The sequence below is a fragment of the Pan paniscus genome, chromosome 2 (genome assembly GCF_029289425.2).
Source record: "Pan paniscus chromosome 2, NHGRI_mPanPan1-v2.0_pri, whole genome shotgun sequence".
In the NCBI taxonomy this organism is placed as follows: Eukaryota; Metazoa; Chordata; class Mammalia; order Primates; family Hominidae; genus Pan; species Pan paniscus.
In genome coordinates, this window is record NC_085926.1 from 129,324,906 (window position 1) to 129,346,773 (window position 21,868).

The 21,868-nt window shown below is 46.6% G+C and overlaps 1 protein-coding gene and 1 pseudogene across 2 annotated transcripts; one reads left to right on the forward strand and one right to left on the reverse strand.

Annotated features, from left to right (window-relative positions):
- Positions 1-722: 722 nt before the first annotated feature.
- On the reverse strand, positions 723-15,485 carry LOC103783429 (U8 snoRNA-decapping enzyme-like; annotated as a pseudogene).
- Positions 15,486-15,637: 152 nt separating this feature from the next.
- NUDT16 (nudix hydrolase 16) lies at positions 15,638-20,086 on the forward strand. Of its 2 annotated transcripts, XM_057301912.2 has the most exons (3): positions 15,641-15,828; positions 15,932-16,201; positions 17,061-20,086. In XM_057301912.2, the coding sequence occupies exons 1-3, from the start codon at positions 15,691-15,693 to the stop codon at positions 17,238-17,240; spliced, it is 588 nt and encodes a 195-aa protein (XP_057157895.1). In that variant the 5' UTR covers positions 15,641-15,690; the 3' UTR covers positions 17,241-20,086. The 2 variants fall into 2 exon arrangements, with proteins under 2 accessions (XP_008953058.1, XP_057157895.1); XM_008954810.5 differs by lacking the exon at positions 17,061-20,086 and having other exon boundaries at positions 15,638-15,828; positions 15,932-17,046.
- The last annotated feature ends 1,782 nt before the right edge of the window (positions 20,087-21,868 follow it).

A 21,868-nucleotide genomic window follows, 5' to 3' on the forward strand; every position in this document is an offset into this window, starting at 1 on the left:
TCTTTTCACAGTTTTTGACTTTAAGTCTATTTGAAGTAATTATATCAACATATAGATATGTAGATTTCCCTTAATCTCTTTTAGTTTCCACTTGCATGGAATATTTTTTTAGACTCCATTTCTTGATAGGGGTGATGAGGAATAGGGCAGAGGACTAGCAAATAACTGGTAGTCAACTTTAACCTACTAAAGTATGGTCTATAAATGGAAAAGGCCATATGGGCACACCAGAGTAAGAGGAGATCAAGGTGGAGATGTAGGTGGGAGTCTGATGAGATAGGACCTCACAGGCCATGTGAGGGGCTTGGAGTATGCTTTGGGGAAATCACTCCTGATGTTGTGTGGAACATGGACTAGAAGGGCTAGTAGAGGAAGGAGGAGACGGAGGGAGCTGCCACATAGCTACATGGCAGATGGTGGTGATCTGGAGCAGGGAGGGGCAGTGGAGATGGGCAGAAAGGATGTGATTGCGTGAGATATTGGTGGTGGCATTGACAAGACCTACTGATGGACTGGTTGTGGGAGGAAGGGAGTAAGGAAGAAAGAAGATTCAAAGATGACTTTTATGTTTGTGTCTTAAGGCGTTGATATTGAGGATGTAGGGAAAGCCTGGTGGGTGGGGGAATAAGCTTTTGAAAGAGACAGGATCAAGGAAGACATTCTGGGCAGGTTAAGACAAATTTGTGATTTGTCTGCATAAAGGGTCCTCTGCTCAAAACATATGATGTACATGTCTTCTTTTAATTTGGTATCGTCTTTAGGTCCGGAAGAGAAAACATTCCCTTCCTTATACCAAAGTCCTCAGATCAGCTTCCCTGAGTCCACAGAGGGTTGCCTCAGACGAACTGGGATCTGAAGTCCTGAGAAAGCACCAGCTTCCACCACTCCCAAGTCCTGGAGGGTATCCAGTAACTGCTCCCGGGCAGCACCAATAAAGCAATTCTCCAGAAAGATGGGCAGGCCTCCCACACCATCACGCAGGGTATACAGGGGCACTCGCACCAGGCCCAGCACCTGTAAAAGGAAGGAGACAGGAGACACTGGGACTCCAGGTAGCTCATGTCACTACCTCCATCCTCTCTTTAGCAGATCTTTCTAGAGCAGATGCTGCAACTCTTAATACTCCAGCAGAAACAAGCCCAAGGCTCCTATCTAAAGGAGGCCCAGTGGGCTCAACCCTCTGCAGACAAATGACCCAAGACATGCTATCCAGCTCCATCAATGTTAATCCTTATGACTTCTGTCCCCTAAACCTCTAGTGGCTCCTAACGCCAAAATTCATGCTTAGCCCTGCAACAATGGTTCTCAAAATGGGAAACCTAGACCACCGTTATCAGCATCACTTGGGAACTTTTGAAAAAAGCAATCTCAGATTTCTGAACCCCTGCCCTCCCAGAACTTGGGAGTGGTGGAAGCTGGTGCTTTCTCACCCACAACCAGCGTTCTGGGAGTAGAATCTAGTCATTTTTGTTTTTATAAGCCTCAGAGATGATTCTGATACTTGACAAAATTTGAGAACTACCTCCATATACAATCTGTCTCTCGCCCTGGCCTTAAGTATTAGGGCCATATCCTCTTCCTAAGAAAAACAGAGGCCCAACAATAAGGGACTAGGGTAGATGCCTGGCCATTTTCACATTATCAATAGAGAGCAGCAGAGAGATGTAGATATGTGTGTTCTAGAAAAATCTCTCCAGAGCCCAGTAAAGGGCGAGGTGGGTGGAAATCTTCCCAGGAAGCCTAGGTTGGCAGTACCATTCAATAAGAGAAGACCAAGATCCCAACTCCACCAAGAAAATGGGGAAGAGGGCAAGTTCTGACAGACGGGGACCTCAATCCAAAAAGAGTTGCTGAGGCAAAGGAAGACATGGAAGGAAAAGGAATAAGATATGGGGCAGGGTCCCAGACTGGCCCCACCTCCAGCCCGTGGTCCTTGGCGCCTGTTGCGCTGGCCTCCACAGCCAACAGCTGCTCGAGCGTCAGAGATTTGGCATAGAAGTGGGCCACAACGCGGCGTGGGAGCTGCGGTAGTCAGGGCGCTCCACGCGGAAGGCGGCCGCCGCCTCGCCCAGCAGTTCCAGCAGACCACGGTTCAGCCCGTCCTCCAGGCTGCTGTCTTGCGAGTCCACGAATCCGCCAGGGAAGCCCAGGCGCCCATCAAAGCGCATCTGCATCTGAGAGAGGAGGAAGCTGGGATTGGCAGGGACACCCGAGAGTAGCGCCGCAAGGAAGGTGCAAGGCCGGAGCGGAGAGTGGCCGGGCGCGCGCCCTCCTCACCAGTATGGCGTAGCGCACAGGGAGGCGGCCAAAGAGAATTCCAGGGTCCGGCGCGTGCAGGAGCGCATAGCAGGCATGCCTCCAGCCTGGCCCCAGCGCCAGGGCCTCGGCCAGCTCCAGCCTGCGGGCCCTGGCCACGGCCCGACACTGCTCTTCCGCTGTTCCGAAGGCCTACGAGGGCACAAGGGCGAATCTCACCTCGGACCAATCCGAGCGTGGGCGGTGCCGCAAGGCACCATCCCTGCAGGGATAAGGGGAGGAACCTAGGCGCCTTAGGTCAGGGCACAGCGACCGGTGCCCGAGGCAGCCAATCAGGGCGGGGCTTGCAGACCGGACTGATGTCCAGAGCCCAGGAACCTTAGGGAAACCATAAGCAACCTCTGGGTTGGGCTTGCGGCGGGGCGGGGCGGGGTGAGGTAATCCATAAAGAGAGAAAAAGAGTGCTCAGGACAAGGCCTTGAGGAAGCCCAACCCCCAGAGTTTGGGCAGAGGGACAGGGCATGTAAAAGGAGAAGAGGAGGAGAGAAAGCTGCTTCTAGAAAGTAGACGATGCAGAGTGCTTGTGAGGGTTTAGGTAAAACGGAGGCAGAACTGTACACTGAATTCAGTAATATGAGGGTTTGATGACCGTGATGGCAACAATTTCAAAAAGGGTGGCATAGAGGACAGACTCAATTGGTTGAGTGAATGGAAAATGAGGGAGCAGAAGGTAGGACAAGCTGGCCCTAAAGGGGCTTAGGGTGATCACTAGAGAGGGCTGTCGGGTCAGGGAGTGTTTAAGGTGGGAGACAGGGCATGTGGATGTTGATGGCAACAGTTAAGATGGCAAGAGGAAACAGATGGGAGGGTGATCAGGAGGAGGACCCCTGAAGAGGCATCGTCCATGAGAAAAAAGGAGGGATGGGACCTTTGTAGGAGGAGGGACAGGCCTGCAGCATAACAGGGCTCAAGGAAAACAGGAATGAGGCACGCGTAGAGGATTATGATGGCTAAATTGATGGGAAGATGATAGAATTTGAATCTCTTCTTGGTGAAATGAAGTGAGACTATCAGCTAGCTGTGGGTGGAGCATGTTCTCAGAAGGTATGAAGTAAACATTCACTTTGGTGTGAAAAAGCAAGTTAAGGAAACAGCAGAAGGGCAGGGCAAGGCTGAGCTCTGAGATGCTCAGTTTAGAGTAGGATGCTGGGCACTCAGGTGTGTGTGTGTTGAGTGGGGATCTGCATGCACCTGTCTTCCCCCCATTAGGATTCAGGATCTGGGATGGAGATGCTTACTGCAGTGTTGGGGTTTTGCCAGGGGAGTATAGGAGGTGAGAGAAAGATGGGGCAGTTCAGATGACATGCACAGGAGAAATTGTAGTGATGAAATGTGTGGTCTGAGGATTAATCTGACCAAGATGGAAATTGAAAACTGGAGGTGACTAGGGAGGGATTAGGAAATTAGAGGTCTTGACGAGGTAGAAACTCCAGCATGGTGAGGGGCTGGGCGGGGAGGTGTATTTGAGCCAGACAGGAGTGCTTTGGAAATTGAGAGGTGGAGCAATCTCAGGAAAAGGCAGTCAAGGGTATGACCTGGAGTTGCTGGCCAGAGCCAAAGGAAGAGGCTTAAGAGGTGAGATCTGGGGTTAGCCAGACTAGAGGGCAGATGTTGGGGATGATAGTGTGACCTAGAAGCCAGTGTCCTTGGTGAACCACAAGGCCAGTGGCACCTGCCAGAGGGGAAAACAAGCATGACAGGATAGTGCCTTCCAGGCAAGGGCCTTTTGAGGAAGGGAGGGTAAGCAGTGGTCTGGAAATTAAATGCAGAGCAATGTGGTTCCCACTGGCAGCCCTTGGTCTTGGAAAAATGGGAGTGGCTGGTGGGGGAACAGCTGTACAGATTAGGTAGATAGATAGACTCCTGGTGGGGTAAATTACCTTCTTCTCCTTAATGTCACCATGACCCCTTTGTCAAACGTTACCTAGATTAAACCTCAGTATAGGCAGGCTGCAGGAAATGGACATTCCAGTGGCTCCCGGGGTCCCAGCCTGCAGCAGCTTCATCTGTGCTTTGTGCACTTGGCTCTCAGTCATCTCTGCAAGGGACCCTGAAGACTGGGAGATCACAGTCACTCACCATTGATGACACTGCTAATAGATCCCTTCCCTGAGGATCTGGTCCTAGGCAATTCTGGACCCAGAACTCATTCTGGATGTAATCCAGGTCAACGTTAATACCATTTGGAAGGTTCCTTTACAGCACTCAGTCTTACTCTGCTTGAGTATCCCAGTGATCAGTCCCTTTTATTAAATTTGCTTTTTATTTAGGTGTCTGGAGATGGCTGAGGAGCCCATGACTTTCCTGTATGATCCCTTGAACGTAACTTCCAAGTCAGTAGATTTCTTCTCAGGTAGCTTTCATAAAAGTGTTTAATTGTTGTCAGTTTTGAGTTCATCTCACCACCTAGACCTTACAGTCCCTGGGTAGGCAGGCAGTGGGCGATAGAAGCTCACACTCTATACTTCTCCTCTTACTCATTCCCACCCTGCTGAGGTTTAAGGAAAGCCAAGGATCAGGACCCACTTAAGCTTTCCTTGGCCTTGTTAAGTCCAATCATCTGGGGCGGGAAGAAGAGAAATGCTCATTGCAATCTTTGACCCCCACTAACTGCTGTGGTGACTTTGAGCCAAGCCCTTGACCTCCATTTCCTTATCTGCAATGTTGCTGTGATTCGTGTGGTGAGGTTAGAGAGGCAGCACTTGGGATAAGCTTGAAGAGATGCATCCAGCCATATGAAAGTACAGGATGCCGTGTGTGCTTCCTGCTTCATAGCACATTTTGTTTCTTAGAAGGTGAGTGGCCCGGCTGCCTCCCTGCAAACACATATTTCTGCCTTTCTCACTGTAATTAGCAAGATGTTCCCACTTCTCAGCATTGCACTTTTCCCTTGAGTCTGCTAGCTGCTGGTGCAGAATAAACACTTTGGCCCCACACTGTCCTGAGACAAAGTCACCCAGCATATGGCAAAGCTGCTACTTCTCGGCTGGAACATTTGAGGCAACAGTGACTTCCTCCTTCCCCAGTTACCTGGACGCTCAGAGCCGGCCAGTGAAACATACAAAGGGAGGGGAAGAGAAGAGGGAAGCCATGTTTCAGTTTCAGTTCATTTCACAGAAATGTTTTGAAATCCTTTATCTCTAATGGAAGCACAAACGGGTGTGGGGGAGTCAAAAATGGGGGAAAAATTTAGTCTGTAAGCAAATCATTAGATGGCATCAGAATTTGAGCCAGGGTAAAAATGCTGGACCTTGGCCCTTATCAGACAGAGAAGTGCAGAAGAACTCAGGTTGGGGGATTCTATTTAAAACATGTTCAGTTCTGAGGAAGAGAAGTATGGGCAGGGCAGAGGAAAAATGTAAAATGGGAAACTCCCTCATGGACTTAAGGCCCCAGCAAAGAGAAACCATGTGCTTTCTCCCTGCTTCCCCGCTTCCCTTCTGACTTGGGCAAATGAGGCAGTTCATGCTCCCCTTAGGGCTGGAGGCAGTCTGCAGGGGCCAGCTGGGCAGAGAAGAAGTCTTCTCACAGGCAGCACTCACACTCCAAAAGCAAGAATAGCAGTGGGACTTTGGGAAGGACATGAAACAGGAAAAGGAAGCTCCACACCAACAGCTCCCTGATGAAGGGAGTCTGTGTGCCTAGGCTTTTCACGAAAGTGCTGCTATCCTGATTTAAACCTGAGCTGCACCCCTGTCTCCCCACCTAGGAACTCACCATGGGCATTCTCAGCTGTGGCAGAGGATACCCTCCTCTCATTCAGGATAACGACCCCTGGGTGGGGTTTTCAACAAGTATAAAAAGCTCCTGGATAAACAAATCCCAAACAGGACTCTCACCCACAGGCCCAGTCCTCTCACCTTCTTCAGGTATCTGAAAAACAGAACCAATGGGTTTACAACATCCTGTTATCCAGCATCCTGTTATTACAACATCCTGTTATCCAGCATCCTGTTATTACAACATCCTGTAATTCCAGGCTGTGGATGTAGGGAAAAGCCAGGTAAACAGGGAGGGGAGAACAGGTGAATGACCCCAATGGTTTGAGAGCAAAAGAGCAGAATAATTGCCTCTGATTAAGTAAACAGCAAGTAATATTAATAGGTCTGTTCCAGAAATACTACAAAATGGAAGAGTATGTGAGCACCCGATGCACGTGATAAAGACCATGCTCTGGAAGATCCATTCCAAGGAGTAGAAGCGGTATTTGCTCAGGGCATTTAAGGAGAGCACAGACTCTGGAATGAGGTGAAAGAAAAGATAGGACATGCAGGAACAGCTGGCAACACCAAGAAAGGATTTAAGGAGAGGGATCTCTCTGTTAGAGAACTTAACGTTACCCTAGAAACAGCAAGAGCATCATCAGCCCCAGGAAAATCTACCTCTGATGTGGGGACCAGGCTTAAGAAAATCCCCTAGAATCCAGAGAAAAAGTGCAAAACAAGGAAAATGGCTAAAGAAAATATCGTAGATATAGAGATCAGACAATGAGAATCCAGAGTCTTGTTAAGTGATGGAAGAAAAATATTAACAGAACACATGTAACAGGAACAACATTTTAGAGGAAACAAGAAGAAAAGTTTCCTAAACTCAAAAGATACTACACCAGAAGTGGGCAGTACTCACTATGTTCAGGGGAACAAAAAGATAAAAACTAAAAAACAACTTCAGAATGTTTTTCATTGAAAAACATTTGTAAGGTAGGAGAATTAGGCCACTTACTACAGCACAAACTGCATGTCTATCTAAATTGATGTGCAAAAGCATGGATATGCTTGGATTTACTGGAAAACCATACAGGTGTTTTTCAGGAATGCACAAAATGAATCAAAGTAACTAACTGATCAGGAAAATTGTGTAAGAAATCTGTGAGCTGGTTGTGAGGCAGTGGGTCCTATTATGTACAAATTTAATGCTAAGTTGCTGTGTTATGGCTATCAATATGTTACCAATACATGGAAATGTATGTAATATAAAAAATAATTTGATTAACATGATAGCCCCACAATTCTAGGTCATTCCATGAAAATTAGATAATAGGGAGTATGGGGAAGAAGAATAAAAATGTGCTAATTATGCTGAGGGGATGAGTAGCATGATTTAGTTTTTGAAGATGATAAGAGTCTTTGTGAAATTTTACTACTTTAAGGGACATACCAAAGCAATAGATTCTGCTGAATATGAAAGAATGGGAAAGAATGTCAGGGAATTACAGTCAAAGGTAAGAAATAATCATAATATTAATATCAAAATTGAATGTCAAATGCATTAGAATTCTTTAATTGACTAGGAGATTATCTACAATGATCATATAATTACCACCAACTTCAGATTATATATAGCATGATCTGCAAATGTAGGATGAAATTAATAAAATAGATTGAGGAGTGCAAACACACTTCCTTTGGTGCTTGACAGATAAAATGTCAGCTTTTTTTTTTTTTTTTTTGAGATGGAATCTCGCTCTGTTGCCTAGCTGGAGTGCAGTGGTGCGATCTCCACTCACTGCAACCTCTGCCTCCCAGGTTCAAGCGATTCTCCTGCCTCAGCCTCCCGAGTAGCTGGGACCACAGGCACCCACCACCGCACCCGGCTAATTTTTTTGTATTTTTAGTAGAAACAGGGTTTCACTGTGTTAGCCAGGATGGTCTCGATCTCCCGACCTCATGATCCGCCTGCCTCAGCCTCCCAAAGTGCTGGGATTACAGGCATAAGCCACCGTACCTGGCCAAAATGTCAGCTTCTAAGTATGCATATCTGGATCTAAAGAGAATAAAAATGACAATGATGATGAAAACAATTAACATTTGGGGGATATTTACTGTGTGGCAGGCACTATTATAAGTTATTTTCATGTATTAACATTTAGTCCTTAGGACAACCTTATGATATAGGGATACTATTATCTCTATACTCCAAATAGACCCAGCACAAAGGCCAAAAATGTAATTGATATACTTTGCCTAACAGATAAATATTGCACTCTGGAACTTCAGAGAATATATCTTTACGGGCTCAGGAAGCATTTACCAAATTAGTCATATATTGGACCTTATCAAACCTCAGCAAATCTTCTCGAATCTTCTAGTCCCTCTCCGAAATCATAAATCACATTGTTCTAGACTACCTCATGTAGTAAAACTAGAAATATGTGACAGGGATAGAAACTCTGAAATGGTCTTCTTTATGTGTTTTCTTATTGTTTGAATCTTATACAATATGTATGTATTCTATGGTCATAAAACAACAGTTAAAAAGTAAAAAATTTTTTCCTTATATGTATACAGAAAGTAGCCCTAATAAATCAAAAAGCAAAACAAAAAAGGATTCATGGGTGGGCAAGGATCCATTCCAGGAAGAATACTGGGGTAATTTGTGGAGTTGAGGAAAGATCTCTTCTCCAGCCTGAAATGAACAAAATCAGAGCAGAGCCTGCCTGCCTGAGTCTGAGCCATGTGCTCACATGGATTGCCCCGTGCTGACTGGAATATGCGGTCTGACTGGTCAGGCCTGGATCCTCTGCCCTCATTGTGGCTAGGGGAGTGGAGAGCTGTGGTTGGCAATCCCACCAGATCAAGATTTGGGGAAGCAGCAGTTCTCTAAGGGAGGAGGCAGTATATAGCACAAACACCTGATGTCCGCCGCAGGGGGAAAAACAAGGCCAGGTATTCTACCTACCTACCCTTTTGTTCCAATAGGCCTGCGTGATTCCTTAATTCTTTGGTGTATGAACTGCAGGTCTACTATCTTCAACCATAATACTTGCTCCATGGTACTATGCAGTCTCCACAAGGATCATAATATTCCACTGAGATGTGTCACCTGCATTTCAATCACCTCCTCTTTAGTTTCTTACCCTCCAAACCAACCAGAGCTAAGAAAGCCATTTTGATCTCAGGTTACTGGTGCTGCATTTCCCACTCTTCTTTCCCCTTGTTACTACCCATCACCCTCCCACCGCTCCACCCCTCCACATGTTTTACCTCATTAACTTTGAGTCTGTCTCAGTTTTAGTGTCATTTCCTAAGGGAAGCATTCTTTATACTTTGACCTTCCAGACCAGATTAATTTCACCCATGTATCTTTTCTTCAAGTCACTTATTGCCATTTCAAATCATTCATTTGTATGTGACTTTTTGATTAGTATTTTTGTCCTCATATACTCATCAATGTTCTTGGATAGAAACAATAGAAATCATTGGGTGCGGTGTCTCACGCCTGTAATCTTAGCACTTTGAGAGGCCAAGGCAGCCGGATCACTTGAGGTCCAGAGTTCGAGACCATCCTGGCCAACATGGCAAAACCCCATCTCTACTAAAAACACAAAAATTAGCCGGGCATGGTGGCATGCACCTGTAATTCCAGCTAGTCAGGAGGCTGAGGCAGGAGAATTGCTTGAACCTGGGAAGTGGAGGCTGCATGAGCCAAGATTGTGACATTGCACTCCAGCCTGGGCGACAGAGCAAGACTCTGCCTCAAAAAAAAAGAAAAAAAAAGAAAGAAACAAACAATAGAAATGGATTATGGTATATTTATGACAAAATTTAATTTATTGGAAAGGTATTAGGAAGCTCACAGTTTTAATGGGAAGCTGGAGAACAAGGATGAGGCAGGGACGAGGGTTGGTGAGGCACAGCCAGCATCTCGCTAGGGATAGTGGGCTTAGGATGCTGCCACCCGAGCCTTCTCAACTGGATACTTATCATTGTGCTACTGGAACCAACACCACTGGCACTCATTACTGGCCTACTGAACCCTTAACTCTGATCATATACCTTGTGTCACTTCTCCAAAATCAACATCCTGAGCAGGAGCATCTCACTGGCTGTGCTTTGGTCATAAGCCTCCTTTCAGTTACCCAAGGGCCAGAGAGGGAATATCTGCCCACTGTTACTTTCATAGCAGAAGAGGGGCTTTGCTTATTAGCATTCTTTTCAATGGCCCAGAATTGGAAACAACCAAAATGTCTCTCAATAGGTGAATTTCCCTGACAAGAAGTCTTTTGTGATAAGCCCCAAATGGCTCTAGCTGGTTGCTCTCTGCCGGTGGAACCTCCTTCCCCTTCCCCCATAGTATATTTGTCTAAATCAGTGGTTCTCAACCTTAGCTCTGCATTCAAAGCATCTGGAAAATCTGATGGGGATTAAGTGGACTGGTTTAAAATTACCTGGCAGATGGTAGATGGTGGTTTGTAGTCTTCTTCCTGCTTAAAAAGTAAGACCAGACCCTTACCTCTCTCTCCCTCTCCTTGACCAAAGGGATTCTGTCTGTGAAAGAATTTTGTGAAATGCAAAGTTTTATTCAAATGTAAATGACAACTTTTACCTTTACTTCATGAGATGCCAAAGATCTTTTTATTTTTAACTTTTTACTATGGAAACATCAAGCTATATAAAAGTAAAAGTAAGCAGGATAACATAAGTCCTTAATAGACTCATCATCACCCAGCTTCAAAAATTATCAATTCATGGCCAATTTTACTATAACTTCAGCCTCTGCCCCTTCATTGAATTATTTTTATCATGTCATTCACAAATGTTTTAGTATGTATCTCTAACAGATAAAGAACCCTAACAAAACAGCCACCATACTATTAGCACCTCAAACAATGATCACTAAGTTTGTTTGGACAAATTAGGAATCAAATAAACCAACTGCTTCAATTGATATGTTTCCTCAATCTCTTAATCTATAGATTCTGCCACCATGCCTTTTTTCCCTTTGTAATTTATTTATTAAATAAATCAGGTCATTTTTCCTTTAAATTTTTGTTCAGTTTATATTTCACTGTTTGTATTCTCCTGATTTAAAACAAACCTATTTTGTAGAAGTTTTACATATACAGAAAATTTATAAAAATAGTACAGAGTTCCCATACACTCTACCTACTTTACCCTATAATTAACATCTACATTATTATAAAACATTTCTTATAATAATAAATCAATTTTGATACAGTATCGTCAACCAAAATCTATGCTTTATTCAGATTTCCTTAGTTTTTCTCTAATGTCCTTTTTCTTCTCCAGGATACCACATTCCATTTAGTCATGTTATGTCTTCTTAGGCTCATCTTTGTTGTGAGAATTTCTCAGACTTTCATTACACTTCATGATTGCTATAGACTGAATATTTTTCTTCTCAAATTCTTATGTTGAAATCCTAACTCCAATTGTGTTGGTATTTGGAAGTAGGGCCTTTGAAAAGTTATTAGGTCATGAGGACAGAGCTCTCATGACTGAAATTAGTGACTTTATAAAAGAGACTCTAGAGAGCTCCCTCACCCCTTCTCACACATGAGGTTTCAGCACAAGACTATCTTCTATGATCCCAGAAGTGGACCCTCAGTAGGCACTCAATCTACCAGTACCCGGATCTTGTACTTCTCAGGCCCCAGAACTGGGAGAAATCAAGTATGTGTTGTTTCTAAGCCACCCAATCTGTGGTATTTTGTTCCAGCAGCCCTAACGGACTAAGACAATAACAATTTTGAGGCTTACTGGTCGGGTATTGTGTAGAATGTCCCTTCACTGGGATTTGCTTGGTGCTTTTCTCATGGTTAGAGAGGGATTATATCTTTTTGAGGGAAAACCACAGACAAAAGTACCATTTTCATTACTTCATATTAAGGGTGCATTCTACCAACGTGACTTGTCAATGATGATTTTGACCTTGATCACGTGTTCAAGGTAGTGTTTGTCAGGTTTCTCCACAAAGTTACTCCTTTCTTCTCCTGTTTTCATACTGTACTCTTTGGAAGGAAGTCATTATTCACAACCCACAAGGAGTGGGGAGCTATGCTCCACCTCCTTGAGGGCAGAGTAGCTACATGAATTATTTCCAGTTCTTCTGCACGGGATATTTTTCTCTTCTCCTCCATTTATTTACTAACAAATTTTCATTATTTATTTGTATTATCAGTATGGGCCTGTAGATATTTATTTGATACTTCAAGTTATAATCCAATACTACTTATTTTGTTGCTCAAATTCTTTCAGCTTTGGCCACTAGGAACTTTTTCAGCTGGTCCCTGTGTCTCTGTTTCTTTGACATACCTCCATCAGTATCGATTTTTGTCCTTTTTTATTTGGTGAACTTCCTTAATTTCTGGCATCACAAGATGCTTTAGGCTTATTGTATATCCATGTTGCATATTTCCTGGCCCAATGTTAGAATCAGCCATTTCTCCAAAGGGCTTTGATTCCTTTTATGGAAAATGGTATTAGAAACCAAAATGTGGCAGTTGGTGTGTTTGTTGCTACTGGAATATCATTGCTTCTAAGCCCACTCAGCTGACAGAGGAAGGAAATATGTGTGCACACTAACCTTTGTATGTATACATATATGTGTGCATGTATGTATGTGTGTATATATATAGCCATATCTACATCAAGCTAAAAATGAATTCATACTGATGTTTCAAACTCTAATCTATTACTACATAGATCATTCTAGTCTCTTCCTAATATTTTAAATAGGTATTCCTTTGAATTTCTTATAAATTGTTAGATCAAGATGACAGTTCAATATTTTGGCAGAGATAATCCAAAGGAGGTAGTGTGCTCTTTTATCACAATGTGTATAACAACTGTCTATTCATGATGTTAGCAACCAATGATGATCATTCCCTAGATTCCATTAATTCTTTAAAGTTTAACAAATGTTAAAATTTTGATTGGCTCTGTCCTTCCTCTTTGATTACCTGGAATACTTTGTGAAATAAATTTCCTCTCATTAACTATTTGGTGGCCCTGAGGAAGAGCTCATATAAAAAAGGCAGGATAAATGCTTAGTTCTTTTCATTATTATTTTTAAAATAATAGATTGGTTTTCTAGAATCTTCCCATGCTGACTACAGAGTTATTTTTGGTTCCAGGTACCATTATGAACTTGGAACAGCTCTTTAGGTACATGGCTCAGCCCTCTACCTGCAGCCTTGAGTCCTGGGCATTCTGCCTTAGGATAGTGGAATGGGGGATGGTTGGTGGGGGTGGGGCAGAGGCAGAGAAGGATTTGAAAGGGATGGCAAAGTTGGGGGCTCTAAAGGACTTCCATATTCATCATATTCATCTAGAAAAAGCTCTGGTCTCCAAAATCATGAAAACTCGTACAGCTGTTGCCTTGGTTTTACAGTTTTTCATGTTGCCTTTGAAATCTTGAAGTCATCTTTAAAAGTCCATCTTTAAAGTCTCAAGTAACCAGGAAAGAAAGAACAGCCTGAAGATCTGGAAAGGGCATGTTTGATCCTAAATCATTAAAGGTAGCCTATCTAGGAGAAAAACCAAGTCGCCTTTGGAATGCTAGTGGAAGGGGGAAGGCCCTGGTTCTCCACCCTGGTTATTAGTTACCTAAAACATATTTTAAAATCCGCATATGTCCCTGTAGGACCCCATACATTCTGATTCAACTGGTCTGTGGTAGGAAAAAGTGGCAGCTTTCAAAAATTTTTAGAAGCTTTTTGCGAGGTGACTCTAATGTTAAAGCAGGGCTATTTCCAAACCCCCTGGAACTCTAGCAGGCCAATGACAATTGTGTCACACCTACAGACTCATCACTTTAATGCAGTTGCTTCATGTTATTAGATAATATCCCTGCCCCACAACGCAGAAGACTAAGCCAGGAAAGATGATGTCATACAGCTCATCCCTCCTTCAAACACTGGAGTGTGATGAGTGCAGCACAGTTCCAACACTTGGGTCTTTATTTATTATTATTATTTTTTGTAGAAACGGGGTCTCGCTATGTTGCCCAGACTGGTCTCAAATTCATGACCTTGAATGATCCTCTCACCTCGCCTCTCACAGTGCTGGGATTATAGGTATGTGCCCAGCCCTGGGTCCTCAACGTAAGACCCCAACCCTCTGTGCCCCAACCCTCAACTCCAAGAATGGCTACATTTACTTTCTGCCTGGCACTGTTCTAAGTGCCTAACATATCTCAACATCCCTAATAGGCTGGTATCATCTCCACTTAACAGATGAGCTACTGGGATCTGAGAGAGTTAAGTGACTTGTTAAGGGCACAAACCTGTTTCTGGGTGGGTCCGGACTCTTTCCCACCATATGCTGTCACTTACAGGCTGTGAGTTTATGCCCAGCCCCCCTCAAGGAGCTGCCTCCTGCTTTCTATTGCATAATCAATATCGACACCTGGTGTAGGGGCGCTCTGCAGGGTGGGGAAGGCCTGGCCTGGAGTGAGGGATCCTGCATTTCAGCATCAGGCCCTGAGTAGGCCTCTGCCCTTGTGGTAGGGTAACCCACCCTCCTTCATAGCTCAGAGGTCTGAGGGTGTTTGAGGGAAAGACTAGAAAGCCTAGGAGGCTTCTTCTACCTCTCACCCCTCCTCACTCCCAGTCCTGTGCCACAGGATTTCACTCACAGCTCCTTCCACCCCCACCCTTCCCCTGAAAATCTCACTGCCCTGTGACTTCTCCATGTGCCACTTCCTGTGAGTCAGACCCCCACGATCAGCTGCCCACTGCCTATGGCCGCCCCAATTCCTTAGAACTACACTTATCACTGCTCACCCTTCTCCTACTCTCCCCCTCTCAGAAAATGACACCACATCCAGGAAACTCGGAACCACCACTAGCCGAGCGCTCCCTCTTCCCCATTCACTCAGTCACCAAGTCCCCTCAATTTCACCACTCAAGATAGTTGTCAGACCATGGCGCCTGTCCATCCCCATTTCCCTAGGATAGGCCTTGGTGTCTGAGGCCAACCCTGCCTCATTTCCTCCTAACCCCCACCCAGGCCTTGTGCTTTGTGTACCACCACACCCAACCAAAGGTAGTTATTACTTCTTTGGCTCCCAGCACTCAACTGAGCGCCCCAGCTCTTCCTCACCTGCCGGGACACTCCAGCTGACTCCAGATTGCGACGCAGGCGTTTACGTACCAGCCTTTCCCCAGGTTCAGGGCGCTGCCACATCTTCAGCCCCGACCCGCCTCAAGTCTCATTTCCTCCTAACCCCAACCCAGGCCTTGTGCTTTGTGTACCACCGAACCCAACCAAAGCTAGTTCCCTGACTTGCTCTTTTGGCTCCCAGGAGCCTTTAGGTACCAGCCTTGCTCCAGTTTTAGGGCGCGGCCACACCTCTAGCCCCGCCCCACCGCAGGCCCAACCCAGAGGCTGCTTTCGGTTTCCCTAGGGTTCCTGGGCCCTGGACTTCAACCCGGTCTGCAAGCCCCGCCCTGATTAGCTGCCTCCGGCACCGGTCGCGGCGCCCCGCCCCCAGGCGCCTAGGTTCCTCCCCTTATCCCTGCAGGGATTGGGCCTGGCAGCACCGCCCAGGCTCGGATTGGTCCGAGGTGAGACCCCCCCCCGCCCCTCTGCCCATTGGGCCTTCGGGACAGCAGAGGAGCAGTGTCCGGCCATGGCCGGAGCCCGCAGGCTGGAGCTAGGCGAGGCCCTGGCGCTGGGGTCGGGCTGGCGTCATGCGTGCCACGCTCTCCTCTATGCGCCGGACCCTGGGATGCTCTTCGGCCGCATCCCGCTGCGCTACGCCATACTGGTGAGAAGGGGGCGTGCCCGGCCACTTTCTGCCTGAGCCCCGCACCCTCTCTGGTGGTCTCCTCTGGGGCGCCCCTGCCAATCCCCGCTTCCCCCTCCCGCAGATGCAGATGCGCTTCGATGGACGCCTGGGCTTCCCCGGCGGATTCGTGGACACGCAGGACAGAAGCCTAGAGGACGGGCTGAACCGCGAGCTGCGCGAGGAGCTGGGCGAAGCGGCTGCCGCTTTCCGCGTGGAGCGCACTGACTACCGCAGCTCCCACGTCGGGTCAGGGCCACGCGTTGTGGCCCACTTCTATGCCAAGCGTCTGACGCTCGAGGAGCTGTTGGCTGTGGAGGCCGGCGCAACACGCGCCAAGGACCACGGGCTGGAGGTGGGACCAGCCTGGGACTCTGTCCCTTTCCCAATTTCCTCTTCTCCCAAAGCTTTCTCTCCCCCAAGAAAGCATCCCTGGAGAAAAGTCTTTGCCCCTCTGACCTTGCCCTCTCCCCAGTTTTCTTGGTGGAGTTGGGATCGTGGTCATCTATACTCTGAATTAGTACTGCCAACCTGGGCTTTCTGTAAAGGTCTTTCCCACCCTTTACCAGGAGAGATCCTTTCTAGAACACACTCATCCATGTCTCTCTGCTGTTCCCTATTGACAGTGTGATAGATTATCACATTATCTAGGTGTGGCAACCTAGGTTTTATTCTTGGGGTTTGCTTTTCTTGTGTAGGAGATGTGACCCTGATATTTCAGGCAGGGCTAGTAGATAGATTATGTATGAAGATTATGTATGAAGGTGGTTCTTAAAATTTGGCAGGTAGCAGAATCATCGGGGCGTCTTATTAAAATAGCGATTTCTCTCAGCATTCCTGCATTGGTGGTGGGGCGGGGGGAGAGGAAACCTGAGAATTTGTAGTTTTCAAAAGTTCCCAAATAATGCTGATGCAAATAATCTGAGGACCACATTTTGACAACCACTGGTGAAAGGGTATGAATACATCTTTGAGGCAGTAGCCACTAGAGGTTTAGAAGCAGATGTGGGAAAGATTAATTGATAGAGCTAGATAATATGTTTTGGGTCATTTTCCTGCAGAAGGTTGGGCCACTAGGCTTTAGTGAGGTGTGAGCCTTGGGCCTGGTTCTGCTGGAGTATTAAGGGGTGAGGCCTGATCTGCTGGAGAAAGGATGGAGTTAAGGGAATGAGCCACCTGGGGCCCTAGTGTCTCCTGTCTCCTTCCTTTTACAGGTGCTGGGCTTGGTGCGAGTGCCCCTGTATACCCTGCGGGATGGTGTGGGAGGCCTGCCTACCTTCCTGGAGAATTCCTTTATTGGCTCTGCGCGGGAGCAGTTACTTGAAGCTCTCCAGGACTTGGGACTGCTGCAGTCTGGCTCTATTTCAGGCCTTAAGATTCCAGCTCATCACTAGAGGCAGCCCTCCATGGACCCATGAAAACTGAGATGAGGACCTTGGTACTAGGGAGGGAGGGAAGGACGTGGGAATGTTTTCTTATTGGATCTGAGAGATGATACATGATACCAGATGAAAAGAAGGAGAAGTGTGTACCATATGTTTTGAGCGGAGGACCCTCCAACTTAAGGCATCAGGGGCAAAAAGTCACAGCTCATCCCAGGCACCCTGGCAGGTTCTCAGAGCCTGCCTCCTCCCTGTTTATATGCATACAGCCTGGTAACCCCAGGCATGCAAATATACAATCTGTAACAACACACAGCCTGACACCTTCCCCTGGTCATGTCCAGTTTAACCTTGAAGTGGCATTTGTCACACTACCCTGGTCCCTGATTGCAAGGAGCTTCTGAAGCAAGGGTGAATCCTTCCCACACTCCTCCATGGCTGCCCTCCAGGGTCTAGCCCAGCCTATTTGTTAGGGAGGATAGAGAAACAGAGCACCCCCTGTGCTTCCTGAAAATAGACTTGCTCTTGTCTTGAGTGGTGACCAAAGCAGTTGGCTCTTAAAAGGTGGGAGAGCAGCCCAACCAATCCCCAATCCTTTTCTTCTGAAACTGAGCAGGAAGGGTAAGGAAGTGGCTAGGTCTCCTTGGACTGAGCATGGACATGAGACCTGTGAGGACTGGTGTCTCTCCTCTAGAGCTTTCATCTTTGGGATGCCTGAGACTCCGAGACTATCAGAAGGGAATTGACCCACCCCAGTCTAGCACCACCCTGCCTTCACTTCATCTACATAAAGGTGGTATAAAAACATAGCCTGGAGGAGAGAGAAAAAGAAGAGGGCTCAGGACAAGGCCCTGAGGAAGCCCAATCCTAAAAGTTTGGGCAGAGGGAACCAGGCACGTTAAAGAAGACAGAAAGTGGACTATGCAGAGTGCTTGTGAGGGTTTCACTAAAACAGAGGCAAAACTGTCCATTGAATTCAGTAACATGAAGTGTTTGATGACTATGATGGCAGCAGTTTCAGGAAGGGCAGTGTGGAAGGCAGGCTGTATTGGTTGAGTGAATGGAAAGTTGGGGAGTAGAACGTGTGAGAAGTTGGCCTTCAAGGGGCTCAGGTTAATAATAGAGAGCTATGGAGTCAAGGCATGTTTAAGATGGGAGGTAGAGCATGCCAATATTGATGGCAACAGTCAAGACGGTGTGATGAGAGAGATGGGAGGGGCACGAAGAGGAGGACCCCTGAAGGAGCAGAGTCCATGAGAAAGGAGTAGGGATGGGACCTTTGTAGGAAGAGACACAGTCCTGCAGCCTCATAGGGCTCAATAAAACAGAAAGGGGCAAGTATAGAAGATTAGGATGACTAAATTAATGGGGAAATGATGAAGGAGTTTGAATCTCTTCTTTGTGAAATGAAGTGAGACTATCAGCTAGATGTGGGTGGAGTGTGTTCTCAGAAGGTATGAAGTAGATGTTTTCCTAGGTGTTGGAAAACAGGTTGATTAAGGCAACAGCAGAAGGGCAGGGCAAGGCTGAGCTCTGAGATGGTCAGTTTAGAGTAGGATGCTGGGCACTCACGTGTGTGTGTGTTGAGTGGGGATCTGCACACACCTGTCTTCCCCTCATTAGGATTCAGGAGCTGGGATGGGTACACTTACTGCAGTGTTGGGGTTTTGCCAGGGAAGTAAAAGGAGTTGAGAGAAAGATGGGTCAGTTCAGAAGACATACACAGGAGAAATTGTAGTGATGAAATGTGCAGTCTAAGGTTTAATCTGACCAAGAAATTGGAATTGAAAACAGGAGGTGACTAGGGAGGGATTAGGAAATTAGAGGTCTTGACAAGATAGAAACTCCAGCATGGTGAGGGGTTGGGCAGGGAGGTATATCTGAGCCAGACAGGAGTGCTTTGGAAATTGAGAGGTGGAGCAATCTCAGGTAAAGGCAAAATAGAGGGTATGACCTGGGGTTGCTGGCCAGAGCCAGGGAGGAGCCTTAAGAAGTGAAATCTAGGGTTGGCGAGGCTGGAGGGCAGGGTGAGCCTCCACATGGGTGCTGAAGCAAGAAACCGACAGATGTTGAGGAGAATGGTGTGACCTAGGAGTCAGCATCCTTGGTGAACAAGAGGAGTGGCCACAAGGCCAGTGGCACCTGCCAGAGGGGAAAGCAGGCATGACAGGATAGCATCTCCCAGGTGAGAGCCTTTTGAGGAAGGGAGGGTGGGCAGTGGTCTGGAAGCTTGATGCAGAGCAGTGTGGTTCCCACTGGCAGCCCTTGGTCTTAGAAGAATGGGAGTACCCAGTGGGGGAGCAGCTGTACAATGAGGTAGACTCCTAGAAGTTAATTATCATCTCCTAATCTTACCCTGACCCTTTTGTCAAATGTTATCTAGATTAAACCTCAGTATAGGCAGGCTGCAGGAAATGGACATTCCAGTGGCCCCTGGGGTTCCAGCCTGTAGCAGCTTCATCTGTGCTTTGTGCACTTGGTTCTCAGTCATCTCTGCAAGGGACCCTGACGCCCGGGAGATTAGAGCCACTGACCCTTTATGGCACTGCTAACAGACCCCTTCAGGTAATTCTGGATCCAGAACTCATTATGGGATGTAATCCAGGTCAACACTAATACCACTTGGAAGGTTCCGCTCTGTCTCACTCTGCTTGAGTATCCCACTGATCAGTCTCTCAGTGCCTGCCTACTGGGCAGCTCATCTGTCCACTTATTTGTATTAAATTTGCTTTTTATTTAGGTCTCTGGAGATGGTTGCGTGGGGAAAAGCCCATGACTTTCCTGTATGATCCCTTGAACATACTCTCCAAGTCAGTAGATTACCTCTCAGGCAGCCTTCATAAAAGTGTTTCACTGTACTGGGGTTTGTGTTCATCTCACTCACATAGACAGTCTCTGGGTAGGCAGGTGGGGGGGTGATACAAGTTCACACTCTGTGTTTCTCCTCCTGTTAGCCATTCCCACCCTGCTGATGTTTAAGGAAAGCCAGGGATGATGACCCACTTAAGCTTTCCTTGGCCTTGTTAAGTCCAATCATCTGGGGCGGGAAGAAGAGAAATGCTCATTGCAATCTTTGACCCCCACTAACTGCTGTGGTGACTTTGACCCAAGCCCTTGACCTCCTTTTCCTTATCTGAAATGTTGCTGTGATTCCTGTGGTGAGATCAGACGAGGCAGCACTTGGGATAAGCTTGCAGAGATGCATTGAGCGGTATGAAAGTACAGGATGCTATGTACTTTCCTGCTTCACAGCACATTTTGTTTCTTGCAAGGTGAGTGGCCCAGCCGCCTCTCCACAAACACGTGTTTCTGCCTTTCTCACATAATCAGCAAGATGTTCCCACTTCTCAGCATTGCACTTTTCTGCTGGTGCAGAATAAAAACACTTTGAGCCCCACCCTGTCCTGAGACAAAGTCCTCTGTGGTCACCTGGCATATGGCAAAGCTGCTGCTGTGGGCTGTAACATTTGAGGCAACAGTGACTTCCTCCTTTCCTAGTTACCGGAACCCTTAGAGCCGGGAGCCGGCCAGTGAAACAGACAAGGGGAGGGGAAGAGAAGAGGAAAGGCATGTTTCCTATATGAGTTTCAGTTTGTTGCACAGAAATGTTTTTGAAACCTTTATCTCAAATAGAATCATAAACGGGTGTCAGAGAGTCAAAACTAGAGGAAAAAGTTTAGTCTATAAACAAATCATTGGATGGCATCAGAATTTGAACCAAAGTAAAAGATGCTGGACCTTGGCCCTTATCAGAGAAGTATAGAAGAGCCAGGTAGGGGATTTTATTTACAACATGTTCAATTCTGAGGAAGAGGAGTATGGGCAGGGCAGAGGGAAAAGGAAAAATGGGAAACCCCCATGGACTTAGGGCCTCCACAAAGAGAAACCATGTGCCTTCTCCCCACTTCCCTTCTGGCTTGGGCAAATGAGGCTCCCTTTAGGGGTAGAGGTAGTCTACAGGGGCTATGTTCCCTTTAGGGGTAGAGGTAGTCTACAGGGGCCAGCTGGGCAGAGATGAAATCTTGCAAAGGAACCCTTCTTACACTCGAAAAGCAAGAATAGCAAAAGGACTTTGGGAAGGACATAAAACAAGAAAAGGAAGCTCCTCACCAACAGCTCCCAGATGGAGGGAGTTTGTGTGTCTAGCATTTTCACCAAAGTGCTGCTCATCCTGATGCACAGATGCAGATTGGAGCTGCTGCCTGTGCCCTCACCATGGGTATGTACCCCCCACAGGCATTCCCAGGTGATGCGGGGGCAGAGGATTCCCTCTTTCAACTCAGGATAACAACCCCTGGATGGGGTTTTCAACAAGTATAGAAAGCTCCTGGACTCAGCCAAGACCCTCACCTACAGTCCCAGTCCTCCCACCTTCTTCAGGTCTCTAGAAGACAGAACTGATGGGTTTACAACATCCTATTATCCAGCACTAGTCCTAGGTTGTGGATGTAGGGAAAGGCCAGGTAAACAAGGAAGGGAGAACAGGTGAATGACCCCAATTGTTTGAAACCAAAAGAGCAGAACTGCCCCTAATTGATTTAAGTAAACAGCAAGTAACATAGGTCTGTTAAATAGAAGAGGATGCGAGCACCAGATGCACGTGATAAAGACCATGCTCTGGAAGATTCATTCCAAGGAGT

What these genes read in the sequence shown, in the direction of transcription:
- NUDT16 (XM_008954810.5), top strand. Translation starts at nt 15,691, where the DNA reads ATGGCCGGAGCCCGCAGGCTGGAGCTAGGCGAGGCCCTGGCGCTGGGG. An exon ending in CGCTGCGCTACGCCATACTG is followed by an intron (nt 15,829 to 15,931) that starts GTGAGAAGGGGG and finishes CCCCTCCCGCAG; the next exon opens with ATGCAGATGCGCTTCGATGG.